General features: G+C 37.2%; 1 protein-coding gene across 1 annotated transcript in view; it reads left to right on the top strand.

Annotated features, from left to right (window-relative positions):
- Window positions 1–13088, top strand: part of LOC139320581 (protocadherin-23-like) — a 52804-nt gene that overhangs the window by 19468 nt on the left and 20248 nt on the right. Inside the window, exons 2-5 of the mRNA XM_070948958.1 lie at window positions 3533–3717; window positions 4484–4715; window positions 7084–7320; window positions 10768–11787. Of these exons, the coding sequence (XP_070805059.1) occupies window positions 3533–3717; window positions 4484–4715; window positions 7084–7320; window positions 10768–11787 (1674 nt within the window). The remainder of the gene's footprint in view (window positions 1–3532; window positions 3718–4483; window positions 4716–7083; window positions 7321–10767; window positions 11788–13088) is intronic.

The following is a 13088-nucleotide window of genomic DNA, read 5'->3' as shown; positions in this document are numbered from 1 at the left end:
TATCACTCATGGTCGCCTGCACGATTGCTTTTTGTGCCAGCTGAAGCTTTTGAATACTTATAACAGAATTGTTTCTACATTTCCAAATTAATACCTATTGTTAGTCCAGCTACTATTTAGCATAGTGCCATAATGCGTATATGGAGTATGATTTTCTGAATAGCAGACAGCACATCATAACAACATTTGAAGCATTTCTTCCAGAGGGTTGAAATGTTCCAAACCTTTTTATCTCATGATTATCACTTCAAGGTTATTTAATATAAATATCACGTCTCTAGATTGTTAACAACTGCATTGGGAACGGAAGAGTGTTTGTCAAAATAGGCAAGAATACAATTGAAGCATCATAATTGAAACATTGCCTCTTTGAACGTGTTGATACATGTACAAAATAGTTGGGGCTTCATTTGCCATGCTGCAATCATATCGCCTTTTTAACCCCACACCGCACTATGCACATTGCTAGTTGTCAGTAAAAGAAGTACATTAAAAAGGCACTCTTAAAAATCTTTTCTCCCAGATATTTTCTTGTGAATTTTGTAATTATATATATTTATTTTAAAGAGGAATTTTAACAACTTGAGTCAGTAAGGCAAATTCAATTCCAATTAATATAAATTGTCTTGAATAGACAGTATCAGCAGTGGTGAAATTCAAATTTCTTTACTACCGGTTCTGTGGGCGTGGCTTGGTGGACGTGGTGTGGCTTGATGGGCATGGCTTGGTGGGTGTGGCAGGGGACGGATACTGCAAAATCTTCATTTCCACCCCACTCCAGGGGAAGGATACTGTAAAATCTCCATTCCCACCCCACTCTGGGACCAGCCAGAGGTGGTATTTGCCGGTTCTCCAAACTACTCAAAATTTACACTACTGGTTCTCCAGAACTGTCAGAACCTGCTGGATTTCACCCCTCGGTATCAGTACTATCTCTGTTCAAGAATGTAGTCAACTAACAGTCAAAGCTAAATTGACACTTGATAAGGATCAACGGAATTTATGGGGGCTGGACTTAGTCTCTTGTGTCAACGCAAAGATTCCAAACTGATTATATGTTTAACCATGCTTTCCAGATCAGCCTGTTCTTCTCTTATGGATGTATGAGAATTTAGTTTATTCATTTGGTTTGGTTAAGAAGATGTGCTGTATATGAAAATGGAAGTTATTGTCTCTTACCTATGATTATAGAAAGCGTGTGATGTTTAGTGAGGTCAAATCTAGGTAAAGCTTATTATGAAGAGACATGTAAGGAAAATAAATTTATATGGTTACAAGATGTTTTGGAAGAAATACTATACTTTGCAAACTGCATTGTTTCTTTTTTAAATTTACATAAATGAGACAAGCTGTAAGGTTGGCTTGGATTTACATTTTCCATATACTCTTAAAAGAAAAAGATCAAGTGAAACAGACCATGCTTTGTGACACTCTCGATTTCTTAGAATAATTATCATATATAGACTGTGCATGTTTTCAACTCATCTGTTTTTATTGCATATTTTTAAGCACTGTTCTCTTACGGATATTAATGTTATTAAAATTAATAGTGTCAGGTTGGATTTATAGAATAAAATATTATTTTCAATTTATAAACATTATTTCATTTGACCATTAATGTGTCTTAATCTACAAAGTTTCATTCATAAAGAATTTTAAATTGCTTGAGGTATTTCATTTCTTAAGGTTTTTTTTTAAATAAATTCTAAATAAGTATTTCTTTACACATTTCTTAAACTGAGCATCTACAGTCTAAAGTAATGTTAATATTTCAAAGGATGGCTGGAAAGACACATGTGAGAAGCCATTAAAGATCTAAAGCATAATTTATACAGAATATTAACATTCTATCAGCCCTAACATAAAAGTAGTTTATTACAATATTATTTCATCGTAAAATTATAAACATTTCAAAGCCATGTTAACACAAATACAATTGAGACTTCGCTTCTAAAATGTTGTTAGAAGCTGAAAACCTTCCTGTCATCTCTGCTAATCACACAACAAAAACTGCTGACCGCATTGGCAACCTCAAAATAAACAATAAAATTGTTGTTAGTTGCAAAGTTGTGTCTGACCCATCACGACCCCATGTTCAACGTTCCTTCAGGCCTTCCTGTTACAAATAAACTGCTTATTTTTTTTTGCTCACATGGGCACTTGGGATGCAATTAATTAAGCACCTCTCCAAATGTCAGCTGACACTGGCATACATACATAAAACAGAATCTTCTGTAAGATAAGGGAAATATCACAACTCTGCACCGTGATGCCGGACACCTCATAAAAATCCACACCTAGGAAAAGATCTACACAATTAAGACCAACACATTCCACAGGCTATAAATGATCTTCCTCTCTGGACTTCACATGCTCCAGAACAGGAACACCTCAATTTGCACATATTTCACTCAAAGTCCATTATTTCACAATTAAAATATATTATAAGTACTACCACTCTCAGCATTCTAACATTGTAGCCTACCTTTGATTCAGTGGTGAAATCCAAATTTTTTTTACTACTGGTTCTGTGGGCGTGGCTTGGTGGGCGTGGCAAGGGAAGGAAACTGCAAAATCTCCATTCCCACCCCACTCCAGGGGAAGGATACTTCAAAATCCCCATTCCTTCCCCACTCCTGGGGGAAGGATATTGCAAAATTTCCATTCCCACCCCACTCGGGGGCCAGCCAGAGGTGGTATTTGCCGGTTCTCTGAACTGCTCAAAATTTCCGCTACCGGTTCTCCAGAACCTATCAGAACCTGTTGGATTTCACCCCTGCTTTGGCTGGTATACTCCATGTAACGCTGCTGAATAAAACTACCTTTCTTTGCAAGTAGCTATCCAGCATGTTTATTTACGTCTCTTTCTTCCAACAAAATTATACAGTATATTATACTATATATACAAAAGCTATTATAGAGTTGATATTGCAACATTAGATTCCATAACTATTTCAACTTCACACAGCTTTAAAGATAGTCGCCCCTTATTAATTGTGACAGATTTACAGTAACAAAAATTCCTTAATCCATATTCCACATCAAAAAGAGACTATTTTTTTTAAAAAAAAATCTAAGTGCACTATGCAGGCAGCTTATCTGCAGAGAGCAGAAAGTGGCATATTTTTGTCAATTTCACTACTTGCTAGTATTTGTTGCCCAGTCCACTGAGGTGGAGATGTGTAGCTGTCCTGCCAGCATCGTTAAAAGATTTGCTATGGGACTAAATTTGAGATACTAAGTGGAAGGATTAATTAAGTGTTCTTTGCATGAATTAACTGCCCTAATTTAAACTCTGCAGCTTTCTGGTGTTTCCAGATGAAATCTAGCTTTGAATTAATTACTATTTCATGGAGCTGAGCAGCAAATAAAAGTTCCATAGCCAAAGAAAGAAGATAAAATGGGGCCAAAGAGATACAGACTTAGCTTGGAGAAATACAGATATTGCTTGCTTAAGTAATGTTTTGGATGTGTTAACAGGTATGTAAGAATTAATGAGATTTTGTTTTCTTTATACTATTGCAGGTCAAAGCAACAGATCAAGATTCAGGCTATTTTGGATATATTGAATATTTTCTTTATAATGGATTCCATAGCTATGAAAAATTGGAAGCATTTCAGATTGATGTAAACACTGGCTGTATATACGCGTCTCAGGATATTGACAGGGAAGAAGATCCATCTACCTATGATTTATTAGTAAAAGCCATTGATGGGGTAAGTTTCGCTTTTTAAAAATGTCATCCTTACAGCTACAGAAAGGCAATTTAAAGGATGCAATCATAGGAAACCAATGAAGGAAAAAAATTGAAAGGCTCATTAAAGGATAATGCTGATAGCTGCTTAAACCTCCCATATATCTATTGGATATGTACAGTACTTCAGATACACTGATATTCCTCATCTCACAACCTATTGAATACAAGGACCAGTGGGCCATAGATAGAGAGAAAGGGATTTGCTCTGCGTTCCCTTACATTCTTCCTGCTCTTTGTTTATGAGTTCATTAAACTCAAATACTCTTTATTCCTGCCTTTCTTCCCTAGAAAAGTATATGAGGCCATATATTCCTTGTAAATAAACCTTTCAGTTAAAGTTACAAAATATGCTTGACTAATCCTTGCTCAGATTAGATTCTGCTTTTTCTTTTAGATTCTGCTTTAAAATCACTTCAACAAATTTCCCTCTCAGAATGTAAAAACAATGAACGCAAACTCTAAATAATTTTCTGATAATGTTATTTTATACAGCAGATTTTTCCTTTTTAGGCATTAAAAAGTAATAGTAGTAAATATGTTTTTAAAAAGTAAAAAAAAAATCATCAGAGCCTTTTTTTAACTTTTAAAAGCATTAAAAGTAGTAAACCGGTTCAGATTTCACACTGCTTTTAAGATACCTTAGGTTAACTGATCTCTAGCAATTTGAAAGGTGTTTGTTATATTTGAAATTGGCTTACAAATTGTTTTGATTTTGGATTTAACAGGGTGGACTAAGTGCCCAAGCTTTTGTTCACATAGTAATTGAAGATATAAATGACAATCTTCCTATCTTCAACCCTGTAATTTATGTGATAAACATCAGCAGTCATACACAGCCAGGAACAGAAATAACTAAACTTCTTGCTACAGATAAAGATTCTGGGTTATATGGAACTGTGACATATAAACTGGTTCCGGGATATTTTTCTTCCCTTTTCAAAGTGGACCCATCTACAGGTATGATAGGAATCATATATAATGCATTATAATTATGATTGCATGTTATTGTGGGAACGTGAATTTTAAAAAATAAACAAATACTGTATTTTTTGGACTATAAGACGCACCTGTGTATAAGACGCACCAAGATTTCAAGAGGTAAGTAAGAGGAAAAAAAGTTTTTTCCCTCCCTGGCACCCAGGAGCACTCTTCAGGCCTCCCAAACCCTCTGCACACCCCGTTTTTGTGAAAAACGGGCCCATTTTTCACAAAAATGGAATGAGCGGGGCGGGGCTTCGGGAGGCCAAAAATGGCTGTATTCAGTGTATAAGACATACCAACATTTCCACCCTCTTTTAGGGGGGAAAAGGGTGCGTCTTATACTCCGAAAAATACGATAAGTACTTGCAATATTTGATTTTGGATTGACACTTTAAAAATGATTTGTTTGTTTTTAAATTACGGATACAATTGTTTATACTGCTGGAGCATCTGATGCAGAATTTTACTGAAGCAGAATAGGCATAGGCCTGGATGGGAAATGCCTAGAAATTGAACATACTCTTTGTTAAATTATCTCTTAGAATAAAAGGGAGATACAATTATAAGAAACTTTGTAGATCACACTTTTAAAATAGACCAAATAAGATGTCTTTTTTAAGTATTAGGATAAAGAAATATCCTTCTGAATGAGTAATTTTTAGGATTTAAGTTTACATCAACTGGATTTCAATCACTTGATGCAGTCTAAAGAGCACAAAAAGATTCACTGTGATTTTAACTTCACAGAAATAGGTGCCTTGACATCTGCGACCCATCTTCTAACATAATCCTTGGGTATCCTTTAAGAAAGTGATTATCATTTGTAGCAACCTACATTGACCCCAGCAAAAACAAACATAGCACAATACTAGGAAAACGAAACTTTGCTAGAGACTAATTTAGGAATTAAAGTTTGAAGCTAACCACCCCTCCCCCCTTAAATGATGCAAGAGGAACAAAAGATAGAGGACATCCTATAAAATTCCCTAACTATTTGATCAGAGGACACAGGCTAGATTGAATCCCAGAAAACATGGCAAGAAAATGCCTTAGTCATTACCCTAGGTCCAGCCCAGGTCCAGTGAAGACTCACTAAATGTGAGTGACTTTGCTGACAAAACATTGTGCTAACTGTCAGTACAGCTCTGTGGGAGCAGGTAACTGGCCATCCTAAACAGGGCCGCTCAAAGACAGACCTAACAATCTGCTGATGCAGTAGGAGATGAAAATATGAAAATGCTCCACTTTGAAATAGACTCAAACATACTCAAATCAGATTTGATCTTTAGCTTTCTCAGCTGGGACTCTAGGGATCTTGGCACCACCCAGTGTGTCCAATAGAGAGAGGCAATTACTCCAGAGTAAAAACAAGGCTAACGTGTTTATCTATGTGGTTTAGGTTCACAGAGGATAAACTCAGTGAAGCCATAAACTCCTGGGCCTTATTTGACATAGTCCCTATCATATGGAAGAGCATGTCACAAAGTATAGCTCAGGAGTGCTTACAGTCCCTTTGCAGGTGTCATTAATTTTGTAAGACGTGTACATTTATACTACTTAAACACCATATAAAAATAATAAATTGCAATATCCACTTCATTAGTATGTAGGCTGTGAAAGTTGGACCATAAGAAAGGCTGAGTGACAAAGAATTGAGGCCTTTGAGCTATGGTGCTGTAGAAGAAGTCCCTTGGACTGCAAGGCGATCAAACCGATCAGTCCTAGAGGAGATCAAACCTGACTGCTCTTTAGAAGGCCAGATCCTGAAGAGGAAACTCAAATATTTTGGCTGCCTAATGAGAAGGAAGGACTCACTGGAGAAGAGCCTAATGCTGGGAAAGATTGAGGGCAAAAGAAGAAGGGGACGACAGAGAACGAGAGAACGGCTGGATGGAGTCACTGAAGCAGTAGGCGTGAGCTTAAATGGACTCCAGAGTGTTAGGTCATGGGTGCAAGAAAGGACAGGACACGCAGTAGAGTCTAACACTTTTATTAGCTCCGTAAATCGCAATGGCAATCCTAGCCGCAGCAGCTCCTTTTATAGCTAGGAGCTGTCCGCGGCTTCAGCCACTGACTGTCCTATGAATTTCCCGCTCTTGTCCCTGATTGGTCCGTTCAAATCTGCCATTCAATACTCAACACAGAGGATGGTAGAGGACAGGAAGGCCTGGAGGAACGTTGTCCATGGGGTCGCGATGGGTCGGACACGACTTCGCAACTAACAACGACAACAACAAAAATAATAACAGATTCAGATCCTTTAGACTTAGTTTTAGCAAAACTTTTGCATTTAAATGTTCTACAATTAATATATCGGTTCATTATTTTATCTTTTTCCCCCCAGGAACTGTTTATTTGATATCATCCCTGACTAATGCAGATTGTTCCAGTGTGCTGCTGATTGTTTCTGCTCAGGATGGTGGGGGTCTTAGGTCTGATGTTGATGCGGATGTAACTGTGGGGATCTTTCAAACTGCTGTGGCTCCTGCTGTCTTTGAGCACTCATCTTACAGCTTTTCCATCACTGAAGATGCCCCTGAAGGAAGTTCTGTTGGAACAGTGAAAGCAAGAAAGCCTTTGAGTAAGTGTCCCTTGAGATCCATTCCAGCACATTCCAAAACTCTGCTGATCGTTTACAGGTTATCAATACAGGATGCCAATGTTCTTTTTAGTACATTAGATATGCAGAAATGCAAAAAAATTAGTGCTAAGCTTGGAATCAGGACCACTGCCTGCTGAGGTGGGTAGTCATATATATTAAATAAATAAATACATATTAATAATAGAATTTCATAATGATTTTTCTGAACATATGTTTTCATGGAATGTTTCCTTGAGAAGTGACATTAAAAATCATCTAAATAATGTTAAAAGACTTTTAAAACAATTGTTAGACTTTGAAACATATAGAACATTATTTATTTACAACTTTCTTTATGGAAAAGAAAGTGTTCTACCATATCCTTCATCCTAAACATATCTCTAATCACATCCATACTCAATCATCATCATCTTTTAATGACCCCATAATCCCTTGCGGGGTGGAGTCTGGGCAACAGAATGGAGCTAGCAGAGTGTTTAATGGCCGGATGCTCTTCCTGTCCCCAGTGTGGAGTTTTGTTCAGCAGATATATTCTCATTGTGCCCAGAGAAAAATATCTGCCTCTACCTAGGATCGAACTCACAGCCTCCTGATTGTGAGGCGAGAGCTCCACCTCTAGGTCACCACATCACTCCCACATCCATACTCAATGTATGTTACATTTCCATGAACGTAATGCAAGAAACCTTTTATGCTTCCTGCCACATTCCCTACTTTCTCATCATGCTACTTGTAATATGTTGAGCATGTATATGTAGTAGCATAGGAGGTGAAGTTTAGATTACTTATCTTGCTTTTAAGTAACTCAAAGTAGTGAATATGTCAGCACTTCAACCTGCATTTACTCTAGTGCTGACATAAGAAGGAGAAGAGGGGGCAGCTGGCAAGAGGACGCTTGACATTTCACCTACTTATTTTCCTTGAAGATAATATTCCTTAGGAGATGAGATGGGAGGGGGGACATTCCTGGGAGCTTAAGTAGTAGATATGGGGAGAGTGATTTGGAAGAAGGCCAATGAGACGCAGAGAATTGGGGAACGGAAAGGGAAGGTTTGGGGTCAGGAAGTCAGAGTTGGCTAGGCCACGATCGGGGACAGATTGCCGTGCTTAATAAAATGAAAGATTTCTTCAAAGACTATCTGTTTGGAAATGCAATTTATTTTATTTGAGACGACATCGAAACCTGACAGAATATATCTAATATTCTTTATTGTAATTATTTTCCTCACAACAACAGCCTGTGAGATGAATTGGGCTGAGAGAGTGTAATTAGCCCAAAGTCACCCAGCAGGCTAAGGCAAGACAAAACTTCCAGTTTCCTGGTTTCTAGCCTGGTGTCTTAGCTACTACTAGATCTTAATAAAGTTTTCGAAGACATTCCTTTGACTAGGTCCCCTTTGCTTGTGTGCTTTATGTATTATTAATTCCTTGTTCTAAAGCAGGGTCAGGCTTGAATTAACCTCATATCATTTATAAGCTCTGACTGCATAAGAACTTTGATGGGTGTCTATACAGTAGAATCATTCAACTTAAGTGGATGTAGTTAGCAGAGATTTAAGTAAATTCACATAGGTAGTCTTTGGCTTACTTCCGTTTGTTCAAGGTAATGGTGGTATGGAAAAAAACGGACTTTTAACTAAAACTCCTAAACGTTCCAGCCATTGTAGCATCCGCACAGACATGTGATCATGATACTGGTTCTCAGGTGTGCAGATTGCAATTATGATGTCATCGCAAGCCGCATCATGTGATGACCATTTGCAACCTTCTCTGCTGGCTTCTCACAGACAAAGTAAATGGGAAAGCCCATAGGAAAGGTCATAAGTCACCCCAGTATGTTGTTCCTGCCATTCATTCATTCATTCATTCATTCATTCAAGCATGTATTTTATCACAGATACAAATGTAAACATAATTATAAATACATGAAAAGGATACAAATAAAAGAAAACATTAGGACAGGGACAGTAGGCAAACTGGTGCACTTATGCACGCCCCTTACAGACTTCTTAGGAACGGGATGAGGTCGACAGTAGACAGTCTAAGGTTAAAGTTTTGGGGATTTGGGGAAGAAACCACAGAGTCAGGTAGTGCATTCCAGGCATTGACAACTCTGTTATTGAAGTCGTATTTTCTGCAGTCTAGTTTGGATCGGTTTACCTTAAGTTTATATCTATTGTGTGCTCGTATATTGTGGTTGAAACTGAAGTAATCATTGACAGGTAGGACAGCAGGTAATTTTATGTACTATGGTTAGGTCAGACTGAAGGCGGTGTATTCTAAGTTGTCTAAGCCCAAAATTTCGAGTCTGGTGGCATAAGGTATTTTGTTGCGAGAAGAGGAGTGGAAGACTCTTCTTGTGAAATATCTCTGGACTCGTTTGATTGTATTAATGTCCGATATGCAGTGCGGGTTCCAGGCAGACGAGCTGTCTGTCAAGAATTGGCCTGGCAAAAGTTTTGTATGCCCTAGTTTGCAGTTCAATACTACCAGAGAAGAAACTATGCAAGATTAGGTTAACAACTCTTAATGCTTTTTTAGCAATGCTGTTACTGTGAGCTCTGGCACTTAGATAATTTGAGATGAGTACTCCAAGGTCTTTGACAGAGTGAGGGTCGTCTGTTAGGTTGTATCCATCCAGTTTGTATTTTGTGTTCTGATTGATTTTTTTTTTTATTTTTTTTTGCCAGTGTGTAAGACAGAGCATTTGTTGGTTGAGATTTGGAGTTGCCAGTACGAGATCCCAAAGATTTTTCACACTTCTCACCCTTAATAGCAAATGCACCTTTCTATGGCCTCCACTGACCTGCCTGCATGTCCTGATGACCCAAAGAATCTCCACACCCTTCCGCAGCAACAGTATATCAACCCCAAATTCTTACCTGCAACTCCTGTCATTTCCCATTTAATGATCTGTGTGTCCTAAAGTTATAACAGCAATTGGCACTGCTAGAATTGTGTTACTAAGCAATGCAGCCACATGATGTCATGTTTTACAACCGGATTGCATGGCAATCCTGGTCACAATTTTATGTGTGTGTGAGTTTATAATCTAAAGGGATAGAAATACCCTGTTTCCCCCAAAATAAGACATCCCCTGATAATAAGCCCAATCGGGCTTTTAAGCACATGGCAATAAGGCCAAGCGCTTATTTCAGAGTTCAAAAAAATATAAGACAGGGTCTTATTTTCAGGAAAACACAGTATAGCTCTTACAAATATTCCATAGGATCTTGTTTTCTCTCTATTTTTCTGCATGCTTTAGATTCAGCGAAAGCAAAAACAAATAGGAAGTATCTAAAAGCAAGCTTAAAATATTTAGTTCATTTAATATTGTAGCATGGATTTTTCAAGCAAACTGGAATGCATTTCCATGAAATGAAACCTCTACACTATTAAACTTCTCTGTTTGATTCCTTTTTACAGATTTCCTGGATACCGTTTCTTATAGAATTTCCTCTGGCAATTCCCATGGAATTTTTACTATTGATTCTCACAGTGGAATCATACACACCAAAAAACAACTTGACCATGAAACATATGATCACATACTTCTTACAGTGCAGTCACAATTGGGAAGCTCTTCCATCTTCAGCAGTGCCCAGGTCAACATAACTCTGATTGATATCAATGATAACCATCCAGTATTTATGATAGAATATGATCAAATATATCTATCTCAAAGCATGCTACCTGGAACAGCTCTTTATATTGCTCATGCAGAAGATAAAGACAGTGGGCTCAATGGGCTCATCCGTTATGCCATTGTAAGCAGTCAGTCAAGTATTTTTACTATTGATCCAGCTCTTGGGATTCTTTACCTTACTAGAGATCTGAGTGGTCATAAGCAGCATGAACATGTAGTGGTACACATCATAGCAGAAGATCATGGAAATCCTTCCCTGAGCTCTGTGTTGATTTTGGGAGTGCTAATTGACAAACAAAAGGGAAGTCCTGTGTTGACTTTTGAAAAGTTGTTATATCAAGTGGAAGTTAGTGAAAGATCCTGTTTAGGTGCCAGAATCCTGCAAATAAGGGCCTGGAAGCTAAATTCCCATCACATTTCTTCTACTCTTACATACTCTTTGGAACATAACATAGATTCTGTTTCTTTTAAAATTGATCCAGAAACAGGCATGGTTTACTTACATAATCCTTTAGACTATGAACATTTGCAAACTCATACTTTTAGAGCTTTTGTTACTAGCCCAATGGATAAGTCAGTACAAAATGCAAGCACATTAATAATAATCAGTGTAATTGATGAAAATGATAACTCTCCTGTGTTTCTTCACGATGTCTATTTTATTGAAGTTGAGGAAAGAGTATTACCCCAAGGTGTGATTGGCACAATTAAAGCAATTGACAAGGACTCTGGAAGAAACGGGCAGCTCTCCTACTTCATCTTATCAAATGACAATTATTTCAGAATCAATTCCAATACAGGTAAAAACATTTTACAATCTTCCCTATATTCAGGTGGGCTGTGTTATTTTTCTAGTAATATATGCATTCATTGAATTAGTTTAATTATTTAATTTATTTGTCAATTAACAAACTGCATCTCAACATTTAGTAAAACTGGGCATCATAGGTGCAAAGAAAAAAAAATAACACTAAAAATAGAATGCAGTCTTCATTACTTAATAAATAAAAAAAAAAGTTCATCATACCTTAAAGACCATTCAAATGAGAGATATATATCGGAATGGAGAAAATGGATTGATTACATACAGAAGAAGTATCCGAATAAGAAGATTCATATAGCTTATGAATGAAATAATATTAAGTAGTTTATGTTTGTTTTTTCTGAGTTATAAGGAGTTAAGGACCTAGGGAGAATATGAAATGTAATAATTTGTTAGCACATTTTAGTTTTTGGTTTGTGAATGCTATACCCTGTGCTCGTTCTGGGAAGTCTAGGGAGGGGGTTGGGGGGGAGGGAGGGGAAGGGAGGGTGGGAAGGGGAGGGTGCGGTTGAGGGGGGAAGGGTGGGGGGTGAAAATGTTTGTATTTTTCATAAAACTTTTCAATAAAATAAATAAATAAATAAATAAATAAAAGTTTTTGATACTCCCAAGTATCATAAAGTTAAAAAATATAAACCATCAGCACAAATGCTGAGTAGTCTGTGCTTCTTACATATATTCTACTGATTTGAGGAATGAACTTCTAGGATAAAAGTCAGTCAGATTCTCTCAGTATGTGCCCTCAATTGATACTAGCGCCCCACTCAATCTGAGTTTTCTCTGTATTCTGCTGCCCCAGTTTCTCAGGGATGCCCTACTGCTTTAAAACTATACAGTTGTCTATTTCTATTCTTGCTGACATATTTGCCCTTTTCTTCTTCTAACTTTTTCTTCCATTTGGAGAATTTAAGTTAATTCAAACTTCATAGGTAGTGCTTACCCCTTTTGATAGGAAATTGACTAGCATGGCTTTACGCATGATTTAGAGATATTTGTACGAAATGCTTAATAATAGCATATCACAGATGTAAATAATCTACTGGTATATTTTTAAAGAGAATGAGAGAGCTGATACGGAATAAAATTCAAGAAAAGGTGTAATGATAAACAAATTTTATCCAGAACGATGGATAAATGGAATGGAATGGAATGGAAATTACACATAACTTGCCAGATTAATTGCCAGAACAGTTGTTTCTACATGTAAATAATACGTTCCATAAAACCTGTCCTTTTATCAATTGAAAAAAACGAATAAAGCAGCATTGCTGTTGCAGA

The sequence above is a fragment of the Pituophis catenifer genome, unplaced genomic scaffold, assembly GCF_029215685.1.
Source record: "Pituophis catenifer annectens isolate HBS135680 unplaced genomic scaffold, rPitCat1.0.hap2 SCAF_8, whole genome shotgun sequence".
Classification (NCBI taxonomy): domain Eukaryota; kingdom Metazoa; phylum Chordata; class Lepidosauria; order Squamata; family Colubridae; genus Pituophis; species Pituophis catenifer.
The sequence above is the reverse complement of the archived record's forward strand: the minus strand, read 5'-3'. Positions and strand labels throughout refer to the sequence as shown.